This window comes from Penaeus monodon, chromosome 7, assembly GCF_015228065.2.
Source record: "Penaeus monodon isolate SGIC_2016 chromosome 7, NSTDA_Pmon_1, whole genome shotgun sequence".
NCBI classification, from domain to species: Eukaryota; Metazoa; Arthropoda; class Malacostraca; order Decapoda; family Penaeidae; genus Penaeus; species Penaeus monodon.
In genome coordinates, this window is record NC_051392.1 from 54,117,216 (window position 1) to 54,132,215 (window position 15,000).

Here is a 15,000-nt window from a genome sequence, read left to right on the forward strand (position 1 = left end):
GGGAGGGGGGTGGGGGTAAGAAAGGGGAAAAGAGGGGTGTGGGAGGGGGAGGGGGGAGGAAAAGGGGGAGGGAAGGGTAAAAGTGAGGAGTGTGGGAGGGGGGGAGAGGGGAAAAGAGGGGAGTGTGGGAGAGGGGAGGGAGGAGAGAGAAAAAGAGAGAGTGAAGGGCAAAGAGGTGGAAGTGAATATGTGATGGAGGAATGGGGAAAGAGGGAAGAAAAAATGATAAGGGATGACATGAGAAGAGGAGAAGAGAAGAAGAGGAGAGGGGAAAGAGAAGAGGAGAGAGAAGAAAAGAGGAAGGGGATGGAGTGCAGCGGGACAGGCTATAGTTGGAAGACTGAAAGGAGAAAGAAGAAAAGAAAAAAAAGAAGAAATTGGATGGGAGATGGAGATAAAAAGAGAAAATAAAAAGATGAAGAAGCTTTTGAAGGCGAGAAAGAGGGGGGGTACTGGGGGACATGGGGGACAGGGGGAGGGAGGGGGGGGAGGAGAAAGGAATGAGAGTGCCAGATCGCCAATAATAACAGTGAGGTAAAAGTGATGACCTTGACAACAGCAAATGAAAGTTCCGGGTACAAGGCGTGGCCAGGTAGCCTACCCAAATCTACCAGGAGGGGAGAGGTGGGGGTGGAAGAGGGGGGAGGAGGGGGCAAGAGGGGATAGAAGGGGGGAAAGAGTGGAAAAGGGGAGGGGGCAAGAGAGAGGGGGAGAAGGGGAGAAGGCAAGAGAGAGGGGAGAAGGGGAGGGGGCAAGAGAGGGGAGAAGGGGAGGGGGCAAGAGAGAGGGAGAAGGGGAGGGAGCAAGAGAGAGGGGAGAAGGGGAGGGAGCAAGAGAGAGGGGAGGGAAAGGGGGGGGGGCAAGAGAGAGGGGAGAAGGGGAGAAAGCAGAGAGAGGGGAGAAGGGGAGGGGGCCCAAGAGAGAGGGGAGAAGGGGAGGGGGCAAGAGAGAGGGGGGAAGGGGAGGGAGCAAGAGAGAGGGGAGGGAAGGGGGGGGGGCAAGAGAGAGGGGAGAAGGGGAGGGAGCAAGAGAGAGGGGAGAAGGGGAGGGGGCAAGAGAGAGGGGAGAAGGGGAGGGGGCAAGAGAGAGGGGAGAAGGGGAGGGGGCAAGAGAGAGGGGAGAAGGGGAGGGGGCAAGAGAGAGGGGAGAAGGGGAGGGGGCAAGAGAGAGGGGAGAAGGGGAGGGAGCAAGAGAGAGGGGAGAAGGGGAGGGGGCAAGAGAGAGGGGGGGAAGGGGAAGGGGCAAGAGAGAGGGGAGAAGGGGAGAAGGCAAGAGAGAGGGAGAAGGGGAGGGAGCGGGGAGAGGGGAGAAGGGGAGGGGCAAGAGAGAGGGGAGAAGGGGAGGGGGCAAAGAGAGAGAGGAGAAGGGAAGGGAGCGAGAGAGGGGAGAAGGGGAGGGAGCAAGAGAGAGGGGAGAAGGGGAGGGGGCAAGAGAAAGGGGAGAAGGGGGAGGAAAAGGGGAAGTGGGCAAGAGAGGGGAGAGGACAGACGAACACCACCAACACCTTAGTATCGCGTCAGTAACATCCGTTCCCTCACTCATCCACTCCGCCAAACGAGCATTACTCATTTTTACGCACCCTTCGTACGTCATCCTGGCACCGACTCGTAATTCACTCGCGCAGTTCCTCTCCCTCAAACAGGTGTTCTCCCTCATCCTCTCCCTCAAACAGGTGTTCTCCCTCATCCTCTCCCTCAACTAGGTGTTCTCTCTCATCCTCTCCCTCAAACAGGTGTTCTCCCTCATTCTCTCCTTCAGCGACATCACCTCCGTCATATTGTCCGCCATCGCTTCCGTCTTGTAATATTATTACTTGAGAGACAATTCACTTTCCCGCCTTTCTCATCAAACGCCGGTGATGTACAGGGAGCGGGAGGGAGGGAAAGGAAGGAAGGAAGGAAGGAAGGCAGGAAGGAAGGCAGGAAGGAAGTAAGGAAGGGAGAGAAAGAGGAGAGAGAGAGGAGAGAAGGGAGAGGAGAGAGAGAGAGAGAGGGAGAGGGAGAGGGAGAGAGAGAGAGAGAGAGAGGGAGAGGGGAGAGGGAGAGAGAGGGAGAGAGGGAGAGAGGAGAGGAGAGGAGAGGAGAGGAGGGAGGGAGGGAGGGAGGGAGGGAGGGAAGGAAGGGGAGAGTAAGAGAGGCAGAAGAGAGGAAAGAAGGAAGGAAGGAACGAAGGGAGGAACGAACGAACGAACGAGCAAAGGAAAGAAAAAAGGAGGGAGGAAAACAGAGACAGAGAAAGAGAGACAAAAAAAGAAGAGACAAAGAAAAAAAAAAGCCAAATCAACAAAACGAAAGCGAAAGACGAAACATTCGGAAACAAAGAGAAACGGGAAAGAAACACAGGATCAAGAGCACGCACATTTCCTCTCTATTTACCAACCATAATAATAAGACCTACATATTCATCAACGCTACAACAACAATGACGCAATGCCCAGCGAGCGAGTGACCAGGTTCAGGCCACACACACACCGCGCGGGGCTTAACTGGGCCGGTAAGAGTCCCATGTATGCACTAGACACTGTACACTTGGGTCCACTTTGCCTCAAATACATACAGTAAACATCGCATCGTGGGCAGGCACACACGCACGCACACACGCACGCACGAGGCACCGAGAGCAACAAGTGGCCGACGGGCATTCTCTCCGAGAGGGGGGATGGGGGAGGGAATGGGGGAATGGGGGGAATGGGGGAATGAGGGTATGGAATATGGGAGAACGGGGAAAGGGGGGTATGGGGAAAGGGGGGGTATGGGGAAATGGGGGTTTGAGGGTAGGGGAGTAACGGGGAGAATATGAGAAGAAGGGAAATGACAGGAAGAGGATGAAAAGAGATGGAGGAGGAGGAGGAGGAGGAGGAGGAGGAGGAGGAGGAGGAGGAGGAGAAGGAGGAGGAGGAGGAGGGGGGGGAGGAGGAGGAGGAGGAAAAAACAGAGAGGGAGAAGAGATGTTGGGATGAGAGGAGTAAGGAAGTGGTGAGAAGAGAGGAAGAAGAGGAGGAGGAATGGAAGGGAGGAGACAGGTGCTGAATGGGGCAATAACAAGGGTAAAAGAACAAAACAAAAGGAAAGTAGGGAAACAAGAGAAAGCCCGATGAAGTGTAAACAATAACCAAAATAAAAACAAGAAGAGTGACCTCACCGTCCATCCAATTCCCTCTGCCTCCTAACCCCCCCCCCACCTTAGCTCCCTCTATCCTAGCCCTCACCCTAACACCCCCTTACCCCTTACCCCTTACCCTTTACCCACTGAATCCCTCCACCCCCCCAGCCCTCACCCTAACCCCCCCCTTTAAACCCCACCCCTTCCCCTTTTACCCCCCTAAAACCCCTCCACCCCCCCAGCCCTCACCCTAACACCCCCTTACCCCTTACCCCTTACCCTTTACCCACTGAATCCCTCCACCCCCCCAGCCCTCACCCTAACACCCCCTTACCCCTTTACCCCTTTCACCCTTTACCCACAAAATCCCCCCATCCCCCCAGCCCTCACCCAAAACACCCCCTTTACCCCTTCCCCCTTCCCCCCTTCCCCTTCTTCCCCACTAAATCCCCCACCCCCCCCCAGCCCTCCCCCAAACACCCCCCTTTACCCCCCCCCTTTTACCCATAAATCCCTCCCCCCCCCTCAGCCCTCACCCTAACACCCCCTTTACCCCACCAGGCCCTGACTCCTTACCCCTTACCCCCTACTTTTTACCCTTTACCTCCTAAACCCCTCCCCCCTTCCCCCACCCCCCCCCCTTTTTCCCCAGCCCCCCCCTTACCACTCCGGGTTGTCCTCACCCCCCTCACCCCTTTACTCCCCCTCCTATCCCCACCCCCAGCGACGAAATTGGGTCGAGTTAAGTCTTGATGATTTGAAAGCGAGGCGAGACGAGGTCACTGACGAGCCCTTTGGACGGGGAAAGGAGGGAGGGGGGGGGAGGGAGGGAGGGAGGGAGGGAGGGAGGGAGGAAGGGGGGGAGGAAGGGAGGGAAGGAGGGGGGAAGGAGCGACAAAAGAGTAAGAGGGAAGGGATAAATGGTGAGAGAAGCAAGGGGGATGCGGGGAGAGTTTGAGGAGGGAACCGGGAAGGGGGGAGGGAGGGGAGGGGGGGGAAGGGGGGGGAGAGTGGGGAGGGGGAGGGGGAGAGGGAGGGGGGGAGGCAGAGAGAGAGGGGGAAGAGAGAGAGGGGAGGGGGAGTTTTTTGGAAGGAGGGGAAAGAGAGGGGAGAGGGGAGATGAGAGGAGAGAGAGAGAGAGAGACAGACAGAATGAGCACCGACAAAGGAAAAAAAAATTCCAAACAAAAAAAAAAAAAACACAAGAAAAAAACAAACAAAAAAAACAAAACTCAAAAAAAAACACACAAAAATACATCCAACTGGTTTTTTCGAGGAGGAGAAAAGGGCCCTGCAGTTGCATTGGCAAGGATAGCAACTGGGGGACTCCTCCCCAAAAAGCCGGTTTAAAGGGGCCTCGCCCGGGGAACTTACTTGTAACTGGGGGTGGGGGTTGGGGTGGGGTGGGGGGGGGGGTTAGATGACTGGTAGGTGGAGATGACTGGTGGAGTGGGGTGGGTGGTGGAAGTGGTGGGGGTGGTGGGGGTTATGATAAGTTGTGGGGGGGGGAGGAAGAAGAGGTAGGGATATGGTGATTGGTGGGGTGGGGGAGGGGGGGGGGCAGAAGGGGGGGGAAGGGTATAATAGGGGGGGGTGGGGGGGGGAAAAAAGGTGGGGTTAGGGGATTGGGGGGGGGGAGGGGACCCGGGGGGGATTGTGGGGGTTTAAAGAGAAAAAAAGTTTGGGGGGGCGGCGATGGTGGTGGGAAGTAAAAGCGGCAGTTTATGGCGGGGTTGGGTGGTGATACTGGGGCCCAAGGGGTGTGGGTGTTTGGGGTGGGGGGGGGGATGATAGCGGTAATTTGGTTTTAATTAAGGCGGAGCGAGCGAGAGATAAGGGATAAGGCGAGGCAAGGCGAGATAACAAGGCATGAGACATAAAATGAGAGACAGATCGAGGCAGAGAAAAAGAAAAAAAAAGGGAATGAGGGAAAACAGAGAATGGAGAGAGGGGGGAGGGGGGGAGGGGAGGGGGGAGGGGAGGGGGGGGAGGGGAGAGGGGAGAGACAAGACAGAGAAGAAAGAAGAGAGACAAGATAGATAGATAGGGTAATTTGATAGTCATAGATGCCCGAGAGAGAGAAAAGAAAAGGGGAGAGAGAGGAGGAGAGAGAGAGGGAAAGAGAGAGGGAGAGGGAAGAGCCAGAGACAGAGAGAGAGAGGAGAGACAGAGAGAGAGAGAAAAGGACGAGAGAGAGAGGAAAAGAGACAGAGAGAGAAAACAGGAGGAAAGGGGAGAAAAAGAGAGAGGAGAGGGGAGAGAGGGGAAGAGAGAAGAAGAAAAGAGAGGAGAGGGGAGAGTGAAAAGAGAGAGAGAGGGGAGGGAGGGAGGGGAGGGAGGGGGGGAGGGAGAGAGAGGGGAGAGAAGAGAGGGAGAGGGGAGAGACAGAGAGAGAGAGAAGAAGAGAGAGAGACAGAGAGAGAGAGAGAGGGAGAGAGAGAGAGGAGGGAGGGAGAGACAGACAGAGAGGAAAAAGAGGGCAAGGGGGAGAGAGAGACAGAGAGAGGGGAGAGACGAGAGAAGAGAGAGAGAGAAGAAGAGAGGCGAGAGGGAGGAGGGAGCCTGAAAAGAGAAGGGGAGAGGAAGGGGAAGGGGAGAGAAAAGGGGGGAGAGAGGGGAGAGGGGGGGAGAGGGGGGAGGGGGGGGGGAGGGGAAAAGGGAGGCAGGGGGAGGAGGGGAAGGGGGAGGGACAGAAGGGGGGGGGGGGGAGAGAGAGGGGAGAACGAGAGAGAGGGGAAGAGGGGAAGAAGAAGAAGAGGGGGAGACAAAAAGGGAAAAGAGAGAAGAAGACAGAGAGAGAGGAGAAAGACAGAGGAGGGGGAGGGGGGAAGGAAGAAGGGGAGACAGACAGAAGAGAGAGAAGACAGCAGGAGAGAGAAAGGAAAGAAGAAGAAAAAGAGAGGGGGAGAGAGAAAAGAGAGAAGGGGAAAAAAGAAAAGAGAAGAAAGAGAAGGAGAAAAGGGGGGAAAAAGGGGGAGAAAGGAAACGGAAGGCCGACGCAGGAAAGGGCCAGCAAGAGGAAACAACCCCCAAAGAGAAACAACCCGAAGAAAGGAGGCGGGAAACAAGACAGGAAGACCCAGCCAAAAAGGGCAAACGAAAAGGGGGGGAAAGAGTGAGAGAGTTTTAAAAAAGTAAAGGACGGGGGAAAAAGGGAAGAGTTTTGGTTTTTTTCTTTAAATTTCAAAAATTTGGGTTTTGAACCCGGAAATTTTGGGGTTTTTCAGTTTTTAAATGTAGCCATTTATAATTCCCCCCAAAGTTTCTAATAATTTTAAAAAACCGAAAGAAGAAAGAAAAAAAATTAGAAGAGAAAGAGGGCAAAACGAGGTAGGGGTTTAACAATGCCTTTAAACTGGTTTAAAAGGAGTCCCCCCTCCCCCCCCTACGGTGGTGAGTCAGGCAGAGGGAAGGGGAAAGGGTGGTGAGGGGATGCGAGGGGTGGGGGGGGGGGTTGACCACATGAATTTCCTTCCCTTTCCCCTCCCCTCCACCTCCGTCCTCCAACACCCAGTCTCTCCCTCACCCCTTCCTCCCTCTTTTTTTCCCAATCTTCCGTTCTTTCGTCTCTCCTCTCCCCTCCCCCTTCTCCCCTCTACCCTCATCCTTCCCCTCGTCTACAGATGCAAGGAAAACAGATCCTTCGACAGAACTATTGGGGAGAGAGAGTCCGGGAGGGGAAAAAAAGCGGGGGGGGGGGGTGAAGGACAAGGAGTTAAGTGAAAAAGAGAGGGGAAGGAAGGAAGGAAGGGAAGGAGAAAAATAGGAGAGGGGAGAAGAAAGTGATGTTTATGGGTATGAAGAAGAAGCCCACATCTCTTGAGGGGACATTTCCCGACCTTCACAGACACCCCATCTCCCCCCACCCCACCCCACCCCCATCCCTTTCTCCTCCACCCCCGCCCACCCCGTCACAAGCTCATCTTTCCCCACCTCTCTTCCTTCCACTTTCTCCCTCACTTCCCCACCAACCCATCAAAGGCCTATCTCTCCTCACTTCCCTCTCCCCTCCTCCCACCTCGCATCCCTTCACCCCCCCCCCCCCCCGGGAAGTCGTTTAGCGTGACATGTGCCAACAATATCAGGCAAATATCGACATGTGTGTAAGGTTACTGACCTCAATAACTCACTGAACTGCTGCTCTCCCCTCTCCTCATCCTCTTCCCCGTGTCTCTCTCCGCCTTCCCTCGGCTACCTTCTTTCCTTTCCCCTCTTTCCGTTCGTTCCTTCTCTCCCCTCTGCCCGCCCTCAACCCCTCTTTCCTCCCTCATTTCCTTTTCAGCCCCCAAACCTTCCCCTCTCCCCTCATTTCTTCATTTACCCCTTCATTTCCTTCTCTCCTAAACTCCTTCTCCTCCCTTGCCTTCCACCCTCAACTCCCCTCTCATACCTTCCTTTTCCCGTCCTTCCTTCCCTTATACCCAGTCCCTCACCCTTCCCCTCCTGTCCCCCTCCCCCACACCTCTCCTTTCCCCTCCCCTTCCCCTTCCCCCACACCTCTCCTCTCCCCTCCCCCTTCTCCTCATTTCCCCTTCCCCACACCTCTCCTCTCCCCTCCCCCTTCCCCTCACTTCCCCTTCCATCTTAACTTCTCCTCCCACTACTATCCTCTCCCATCGCCTCATACCCACCCCTTCCCCCTTTCCCTATTCTCCCTTCCCTTTCCCATCACCAGAAACCCTCCCCTCAGATACGATTCCCCTTGGCCCAGATCGGATTCTTCCCCTCTTTTCCCCCACTTGTTAACCCTCTTACCCTTATGCCTCATGGATAAGGTGCCTTGACCTAATCCCTCCCTCCCTCCCTCCTCCCTTCTTTCCTTCCTCCCCTCCCTCCCTCCTTCCTCCTTCCCTCCCTCCCTCCCTCCCTCCATCCATCCATCCTTCCTTCCGTCCCTCCATCCTGCCTTCCGTCCCTCCATCCTGCCTTCCGTCCCTCCATCCTTCCTTCCCTCCACCCATCCTGCCTTCCCTCCATCCATCCTGCCTTCCCTCCACCCATCCTGCCTTCCGTCCCTCCATCCTGCCTTCCCTCCACCCATCCTTCCTTCCGTCCACCCATCCTGCCTTCCCTCCATCCTTCCTTCCTTCCGTCCCTCCATCCTTCCTTCCCTCCACCCATCCTGCCTTCCCTCCATCCTTCCTTCCTTCCGTCCCTCCATCCTTCCTTCCCTCCACCCATCCAGCCTTCCCTCCATCCTTCCTTCCTTCCGTCCCTCCACCCTTCCTTCCTCCCCCATCCTGCCTTCCTCCATCCTTCCTTCCTTCCGTCCCTCCATCCTGCCTTCCCTCCACCCATCCTGCCTTCCCTCCACCCACCCTCCCTTCCCTCCACCCATCCTGCCCTTCCCTCCACCCATCCTGCCTTCCGTCCTCCATCCTGCCTTCCCTCCACCCATCCTTCCTTCCTCCCTCCATCCTGCCTTCCCTCCACCCATCCTGCCTTCCGTCCCTCCATCCTTCCTTCCCTCCACCCATCCTGCCTTCCCTCCACCCATCCTGCCTTCCCTCCATCCTTCCTTCCTTCCGTCCCTCCATCCTGCCTTCCCTCCACCCATCCTGCCTTCCCTCCACCCATCCTTCCTTCCGTCCCTCCATCCTTCCTTCCCTCCACCCATCCTTCCTTCCGTCCCTCCATCCTTCCTTCCCTCCAACCATCCTGCCTTCCCTCCATCCTTCCTTCCTTCCGTCCCTCCATCCTTCCTTCCCTCCACCCATCCTGCCTTCCCTCCACCCATCCTGCCTTCCATCCCTCCATCCTGCCTTCCCTCCACCCATCCTTCGTTCCGTCCCTCCATCCTTCCTTCCTCCACCCAACCAGCCTTCCCTCCACCCAACCTTCCTTCCGTCCCTCCATCCTGCCTTCCCTCCACCCATCCTGCCTTCCCTCCACCTTCCTTCCGTCCCTCCATCCTGCCTTCCCTCCACCCATCCTTCCTCCCTCCACCCATCCTTCCTTCCGTCCCTCCATCCTCCTTCCTCCCCCACCTCCTTCCCTCCACCCATCCTTCCTTCCGTCCCTCCATCCTGCCTTCCCTCCACCCATCCTTCCTTCCGTCCCTCCATCCTTCCTTCCCTCCACCCCATCCTTCCTTCCGTCCCTCCATCCTGCCTTCCCTCCACCCATCCTGCCTTCCTCCACCCATCCTTCCTTCCGTCCCTCCATCCTTCCTTCCCTCCACCCATCCTGCCTTCCCTCCACCCATCCTTCCTTCCGTCCCTCCATCCTGCCTTCCCTCCACCCATCCTTCCTTCCGTCCCTTCCCTCCGTCCCTCCATCCTTCCTTCCCTCCACCCATCCTGCCTTCCGTCCCTCCATCCTGCCTTCCCTCCACCCATCCTTCCTTCCGTCCCTCCATCCTTCCTTCCCTCCACCCATCCTGCCTTCCCTCCACCCATCCTTCCTTCCGTCCCTCCATCCTGCCTTCCCTCCACCCATCCTTCCTTCCGTCCCTCCATCCTGCCTTCCCTCCACCCATCCTTCCTTCCTCCCTCCATCCTGCCTTCCCTCCACCCATCCTTCCTTCCGTCCCTCCATCCTTCCTTCCCTCCACCCATCCTTCCTTCCGTCCACCCATCCTTCCTTCCGTCCACCCATCCTTCCTTCCGTCCCTCCATCCTTCCTTCCCTCCACCCATCCTGCCTTCCCTCCACCCATCCTTCCTTCCGTCCCTCCACCCTTCCTTCCCTCCACCCATCCTGCCTTCCCTCCACCCATCCTTCCTTCCGTCCCTCCATCCTTTCCCTCCCGCCAAAGCAGATTACGGCTCCTGGACTTGTATCTTGTGTCCGAATTACACGATTTGTCGTAATGCCCGACTCATCCTTTTTATCCTACTGTCCTTCTTAAGGTGTGGTTACACTGGCCATCGATTCAGCAAATCTAATCATTTTGAGTGGGATTTGCCCATCGATTGGTTCATTCCACTGTTTTTTTGCCTACTCGTCCGAAGCGATGGGCAACCCGTCGATCCGTCGATGTTCCAGTGGAAAAGTCATACTCGTTGAGAGTCTACATGTAGTATACATGGCATTAGTCTAATTATATATTTATGTATTATAATTAATATATATATAAATAAATTACAGTTATTAATTATAATTGTAAATAATCATATATATACTTATATTAATTATTGGTTGATATACTTCTGGTTACATGTTAGAGTTTTATCAAGATAAGGGTGTACACAAAAAATAAAAGAAAAACAATGCAATATATCTTGTATCCTCATTTGACGGACGAAATAAACAAGCGCGCATATTTTTCTCGTCATATTTCTGTAGCCATGGTTTCATCCATAGTCTCTTTCTACTTTTCTTGGTCTTTTTATATTCTCTGTACTTTTGGAAACAAGCAAGTGTCGTAAGAGTAAGGGAGACAAGCGCGGGATCCATCGCAATTATTGATGCTGCGATCCAGTGGACTGAGCTGGTGGTTCTTTTCGTAGTGTAACCAAAACGGATGGGCGGGTGGGTTCCAAGTCACTGATAATCGTTGGTCAGTCTAACCGTACCTTTATTCTTTCCACTTCTTTTCCCCTCTTTTCCCCTCGTATTTTCCCTCTGCCTCCTCCGACTCCCTTTCTCACTATGAACACATTTACCAAGCTCTACGTATCTCGTTAAGTGTACACAAATATGATTTTATATATGCATATGCTATTTACATGAATTAATGCACACACACACACACACACACACACACACACACACACACACACACACACACACACACACACACATACACACATATATATATATATATATATATATATATATATATATATATATATGAACATACCTACCTCCTACTTACTTCTCTACCAACCTATCTACCTTACTTATGTACCTACCTACATACCTATCTACCTACTTACCTATCTAACTACCTACCTACCCACTTACCTATCTAACAGACACAAACACACACACACGCAGATACATACCCACAGACACAGATACACACACAGACGCATATGCATACACACAGACACACACACACACACACACACACACACACACACACACACACCTGTGCCAGAGGAAACCGGCCCCACGACCCTCCCCCACCCCTTCACCCCCACCCCCCACGGATCTGCCAACAAAAGCCCCGGATGTTTGGAGATTCACCTAGGCCTACTTGGACCCTAGGCTGCACTCGGGAAAAGGAATCCAAGCCGCCATCTTCTTTTGTCCGTCCATTTCCGGTGCGGGTCGTCCCTTCGAGAATCTTATTTTAATCGAAATTTCTCTCCCCTTTTCGCAATAAATCTCATTGTTTTCATCATTCGTTCGTATCGTAATCTCTCAAAATAGAGACATGACAATAGCGAATGCATTCATATGAAGGTGATGACAATGATCATATTAATAGTATCATTGATTATATTTCTAAACCCATTAGTACAATCAATGTTAAAGTATAAATACAACTACGAAGATCAACTTTGGATTATTTAGCCAAATTAATCATAATGATGATGATAATGATAATGATGATAATGATGATGATGATGATAATGATGGTGATGATGATGATAATAATAGTGATAATAATGATAATGATGATGATGATGATGATGATGATGATGATGATGATAATGATAATAATAATAACAATAATAATAATAATAATAATAATAATAATAATAATAATAATAATAATAATAATAATAATAATAACAACAACAACAATAATAACAACAACAATAATAATAATGATTATAATAATAATTATTATTGTAATAACAATCATAATAAAAATAAATATAATAAAATACTACTACTACTACTAATAATAATAATAATTTAAATAATAATTTTAATAATAATAATAATAATAATAATAATAATAATAATAATAATAATAATAATAATAACAGCTGCAACCACAGCCAAAAACATCCTCTTCGAAACAACTTTTAGCAACTAGCGTTTCTCCCATTCCTTCGCTTCGCTCGTTTCTGCCGTTTCGCTCGTTTTCCCCCTCGTTTTATTGTTGTTTCGTTTTGTTTCTTTACTTTCGTTATATTTCGTTTCTCTATTGGTCTCTCTTCGGATATATTTTTATAATCATATTTTTCGTTATTCATTCATTTATTATTCCCGTTTCTGTCTGTCTGTCTGTCTGTCTCTCTCTCTCTGTCTCTCTCTCTCTCTCTCTCTCTCTCTCTCTCTCTCTCTCTCTCTCTCTCTCTCTCTCTCTCTCTCTCTCTCTCTCTCTCTCTCGTTTTCCCCTGTTTTTTCTCTATCAACGCTTTTCCTTTCCTTTTTTTCTCTCTTTCATTATTTCGATCGTTCTTCCTTATTTTCCTGTTTCCCCTTTCGTTCGTATCCCTCATTTCCTTTCGTTTCTTTCCGTCACCCCTATTTCCATGGTGTTGTTTCTTCTCCTCGCCCCTTTATTTGCCTCACTTTGCTTGTTTATCCAACTCCATTTCCCTCAATATGCTTCATCACTACATTTCCCTCATTTCCATCCCTCCTTTCGCTTCCTCCCTACCAACCCCCTTACCACCAATTCACTCCTCCCCCCCTGTTTATCCCCCCCCCATTCTTAGCCCCCAAATCGCCCCATCACCCCTTTCCACTTCTACCATTTCGCTCCTACCATCACTTCCCTCCCCTCCCGTTTCTCTACAGCCCACATCCCACTCTTCTCTATTTCCCCCATCTCCCCTTTCTTTATTTCCCCTATCCTCCCCTTCTCTATTTCCCCCATCCCCCCTTCTCTATTTCCCTTACCCCCTCTTCTCTATTTCCCCCATCCCCCTTTCTCTATTTCCCCTATCCCCCTCTTCTCTAATCCCCCCCACGCCCCCCCAACAACCCTCGCCGGAAGTCCTCAGCGTCTCAATACGAGACTCAAACCGAGTCTTAAAACGAGTCTACCAAACCCATACTTACGTGCACGCGAGCCTAGAAATACCGATGACCGCTTGCCTGCACGTGACATCCGGGCCATCCAACCCCAAAAAGCCCGGATGCAAAGACTTCGTGACGGCCAAAACGGATGGGGAAATGAGCGAGAGGATAAATACATTTAAGTGTCTCTTTTGTAAAGGTCGCAGAAATGTGTCTGTTTGTAGTTTTTGTAGAGGGAGAGGGAGGGAGGGAAGGATGGAGGGAATGAGAGAGGAAGAGGGAGGGAGGGAAGGAGGGAGGGAACGAGAGAGGAAGAGGGAGAGAGAGAGGGAGGGAGGGAGGGAGGGAGGGAGAGGAAGAGAAGGAGGGGGAAGGGAGGGAGAGAGGGAGGGAGGGGGAGAGGGAGGACAGAGAGAGAGAGAGAGAGAGAGAGAGAGAGAGAGAGAGAGAGAGAGAGAGAGAGAGAGAGAGAGAGAGAGAGAGAGAGAGAGAGAGAGAGAGACGAGAACGAGAACGAGATAACGGAAACCGAAAAATACACCAAAACAGAAGACGAAGAACGAAAAGAAAAAAAGAAAAGAAAAAAAAAAAGCGAGGCACAGAGAGAGGACCACGAAGGCTCCTTTTCGCACAAGACTTCTCCCTCTGCCTCACTCAGCTGCAAAAATAACCCTCTCGATTTTGCCACAACGAGAACGCTACACGCCGATGCAAATGCAACATTAATCGGACCTTCCCTATCCTGCCTCTCGGACGCTTCTCGCTCTCCTCTTTTCACTTCCACCTCGATATCTCCTCTCCTCTCCTCTCTTTTCTTTCCTTCCCTCTTCTTTCCTCTCTTTTCTTCTCCTCTCTCTTCTCTTCTCTTCTCTTATCTCTTCTCTTCACTTCACTCTTCTCTTCTCTGCTCCCCCCCACCTCCACTTCCACCCACACTTCACCACACTCCACCACCACGCCCTCCTCCACTCCACCTCCACCTCTACCTCCACCACCACGCCCTCCTCCACTCCACCTCCACCTCTACCTCCACCACCACGCCCACCACTACTCCACCTCCACCTAAACTTCCACTTCCACCTCTACCTCCACCACCACCCTTCCACTCCACCACCACGCCCTCCTCCACTCCACCTCCACTTCCACCACCACGCCCACCACTACTCCACCTCCACCTAAACTTCCACTTCCACCTCTACCTCCACCACCACGCCCTCCTCCACTCCTCCACCTCCACCTACTCCACTCCACCTTACCTCCACCACCACCACTCCACCATCCTCCACCATCCACGTCCACTCCACCCACCTCACTCCACGCACCACGGCCTCTCCACCCCACTCTCACTCTCACTCACCACCCCCACCACCACTTCCACTTCACTCACCCACTCAGACACATCTTTTCATCACTCACTTCCATCATCATTACATGCCCCTAGTGGCGCAGTGCCGCCAATGCTGCGATAATTACCTTTTCAGCGTGACAACAGCTTCCATCTCATTAATGGCTAGGGGAGGGAGGAGGTGGAGGAGGAAGGGAGGAGGTGGAGGAGGAAGGGAGGAGGTGGAGGAGGGAGGAGAGGAGGAGAAAGGAGGGGGAAAAGGAGAGAATGGAGGGGGGAGGTGGAGAGGGGGGGAGAAGGGGGAAGAGGAATGCAGGAAGAGAAAGGGGGAAGGAGGGAGGAAGAAGGAGGGAAGAGGAGGAGGAAGGAGGGAAGAGGGAAACGAGGATGTACGGAGGGGCGGCGAGAGAGAGAGAGAGAGAGAGAAGGAGAGAGAGAGAGAGAGAGAGGAGAGAGAGAGAAAGAGAAAGAGAAGGAGAAAGAGAAAGAGAGGAGAAAGAGAAAGAGAAAGAGAGAAAGAGAGAAAGAGAGAATTCGGTTCTGGCGAGTTGAACATCATCAAAATTCTTGTTTTACTTTTTTCTACTCTGTCTTCGTTTCTTCTCTTCATTCTTTCTTTCTTTATTTCCTTCTTTCCCTTCGATTTTCCTCTTATACCCTGTTTATGCCCCCTCGCTTATGCATCCA

The 15,000-nt window shown here is 52.4% G+C and overlaps 2 protein-coding genes across 2 annotated transcripts in view; one reads left to right on the forward strand and one right to left on the reverse strand.

Moving 5' to 3' along the window:
- The window catches only part of LOC119575706 (ankyrin repeat domain-containing protein 50-like), a 45,134-nt gene that overhangs the window by 13,170 nt on the left and 16,964 nt on the right, over positions 1 to 15,000 (reverse strand).
- The window catches only part of LOC119575707 (histone H3.v1-like), a 33,322-nt gene that overhangs the window by 3,175 nt on the left and 15,147 nt on the right, over positions 1 to 15,000 (forward strand). The window contains exon 3 of the mRNA XM_037923332.1: positions 2,844 to 2,975. Within this exon, the coding sequence (XP_037779260.1) occupies positions 2,844 to 2,975 (132 nt within the window). The remainder of the gene's footprint in view (positions 1 to 2,843; positions 2,976 to 15,000) is intronic.